This window comes from Gymnoscopelus microlampas (genome assembly GCF_963454915.1).
Source record: "Gymnoscopelus microlampas genome assembly, chromosome: 6".
NCBI classification, from domain to species: domain Eukaryota; kingdom Metazoa; phylum Chordata; class Actinopteri; order Myctophiformes; family Myctophidae; genus Gymnoscopelus; species Gymnoscopelus microlampas.
This window is the reverse complement of record NC_139943.1, coordinates 11,962,441-11,965,058: the sequence shown is the minus strand read 5'-3', so window position 1 is coordinate 11,965,058 and position 2,618 is coordinate 11,962,441. Positions and strand designations below refer to the sequence as shown.

General features: G+C 44.8%; 1 protein-coding gene across 1 annotated transcript; it reads right to left on the bottom strand.

Moving 5' to 3' along the window:
- Positions 1-911: 911 nt before the first annotated feature.
- On the bottom strand, positions 912-2,366 carry szl (sizzled; the record flags this gene model as incomplete). The annotated part of the gene is made up of 4 exons (XM_084060047.1): positions 912-1,222; positions 1,458-1,550; positions 1,685-1,851; positions 2,080-2,366. 4 exons carry the CDS (start codon positions 2,364-2,366, stop codon positions 912-914), a joined length of 858 nt encoding a protein of 285 aa, XP_083916173.1.
- Between the last annotated feature and the right edge of the window lie 252 nt (positions 2,367-2,618).

The following is a 2,618-nucleotide window of genomic DNA, read 5'->3' as shown; positions in this document are numbered from 1 at the left end:
AAATATCTAAAATAGCTTGTAAATCTGCTATTTTCAATGTATATGTATAAAGGGTCGAAGTGGTTTAACTGATTTTTATGCTATATTAAGTAATTTAGTTACCCCTCAAGGACCCCTGGGTGTCCCCAGACCCCACTTTGAGAACCATTGGCATAGACAGCAGTGTTTTCAGTTACTGTAGCCTATGTCACAATGTGCCCACTGTTAATCACTTTATATATATGGCTACTTTTGCTATTATTCATTTCATATAGGCTATTCAGTATCTTATGAATTATTTTAAGCCAAGTATGCAGAGCATGCCCCCAACATTTCACTGCTTGTAACTGTATGACAGAGTGAAAAATAATTAACTCTTGTAGCTTGAACCTACATAACCAAATTAACATTTGTATGTATCTAAATCTAGTGACTCACTGGTTCACTAGATATGGGGCCCCTGGGCAGAGGCCATAATATGCCTAATGATTATTAATTATTGACTAGGGAATCGCCATGCAGACGTATGTTCATCAAAAGACCATTGGAGATCGGAGTATTATATTAAGAGTACATTTAATTTTATTGTCATCTTTCTGTCAACATAAATACAGAACAATCCACATATAATATATTATTTAAAATAGTTTACATTACTATGTACAAATCTTCAGTGCATTCCAATACCAGGTGCTATGAGAGATGTGATACTGTAAGTGGGCTGCAGATGGCAGCAGAGGGTATCTTTGTCTGAGTCCAGCTCTGTTCCGATACCCTAAATCTCCACCACGCTAGTTCACAAAAAAAACTGATCAAACAACATGCTCATATCTCATCCTCTTCTTGGCTTTTGACTCAAGTCTAGTGTTGTGTGACTCTGCAGATTCACAGCTTCAGTCTTCTTAATCTTTTGTCATTATTATGACCTCCATTCAGCATCTATGGTGCCTCCATTTCCTGGTGGCCACGGTGATGTTGGCGTCCTTCTTGTGCCAGGGAAACAGGCGGGTGAGAACCACGCTGCCGTCGGACTGCGCGGCGCCCGTGATCAGGTAGAGCTGTGCCCGCCCGGGGCGCACCAGGGTGTGGGCGCAGCGCAGGTTGATGAGCAGCCACTGCTGCAGGAGGTGCTGGGTGTCGTAGGGGAGGAGGGGGCCCTGGCGGACGAACTCCACGCGGCCGTCGATCTCAAACTCGGGGTCGCCCATTGGCTGGCGACGGCGGTAGAGCTTGGCAGTCACAGCTGTAGAGAGAGAGAGAAAAGAGGAGTGAGCGACTTGATTGAGGATGTTTTCTTTCTTCCATATTTCATATTACATCATCATAAATATATTCATAAATACATGTGCAAAAACAATTTTACATTCTAATATTTTTTTTTGCTATATTTCATATTACATCATCATAAATATATTCATGAATACATGTGCAAAAACTATTTTACATTCTAATAAATCACAGTATGCAGTGGTGCTTACCAAAGTCATGCTGACACAAGGCATCCAGAACAGTTTTCTTTGCAGGAGAATGAACCACAGACGGGCAATTTTGACATGCAGGTTTTGGCAAATCTGGAAAATAGAGAAAGCATAAATTAGTGGAGGTGACAATTATGAGCGAAATATGGTGATTTATCCAAATGCAACAAAGAATTCTCTTGAAAATCTAAATTAAATGATGTACACGCATTGCCAACAAAACATACCTTTGGCAAAATGGCTGAATTTTGGATGGGGGGACAGACACGTGTCTTCCTGGGCAGGGAAGCGGTCACAGTCGAGGACCTCGGGCCAGGCGTGACCCTGGCAGGCCAGCACCGGGGCACAGCTGTCCCTCACGGCCACACACAGATTACGGCATGGCTGGATAAACCTGGAATGAGATAACAAGAGTGCAACTGTCAGACATCGAGTATAAACGGATAATTAATGTGCACAAAGCTAAATGAAAATAGCAGGCTTGTTCCTTTTTATTTCTTATGTCATCGCTTTGGATTTCAGCTTCCCTCAAAACTGACAGGGAGCAGAAATCCAAAGCGATGAGAGAAGAAATAAAAAGTAACAGAACAATAAACAAATGCAAGGGTGGAAATCTCCTTACGTGTCGAGGCAGACCGGAGCGATGAGAGAGCATATGAAGTCTTGAGCCTGGGGGTGACAGCCGCTCTGCAGAAGGGGCCTCCAGTCCTCGGAGCGGGGTACCACCTCGAGCTCCACACTAGTGTGGCCCAGCAGGTTGGGCAGCCGCATCTCAGAGTAGCCCACGTCCTTACAGATGTTCATCTGGTCCGGGATGGGGACGCAGCGGGTCGACTGGCCCATGTCAAAGGCCATCGACGGGCATGCCAGTGCCAAGAGAGCCATGGTGGTGAAGAAGAACACAGCCATTTTTTCTAATAATCAAAAGTCCTGGTAGTGCTGGAGGTAGTTGGGATGCAGACCTGCTGTTCGGGCTGTTGCTTGCAGGGGAATGAAGTGAATACTCCTCTGCTGGCCGTCCTGGCCCTTTATATACCATAAGGCCAGCCAGCCCCATCAGACCCATCAGTCAGTTAGTCTGTTATCAAGTACCTATCAAAAGACGCTGAGACGACGTGTTTGCAGACAACGGCTTGTTTTGTGATGACTGCAGACAGGGAG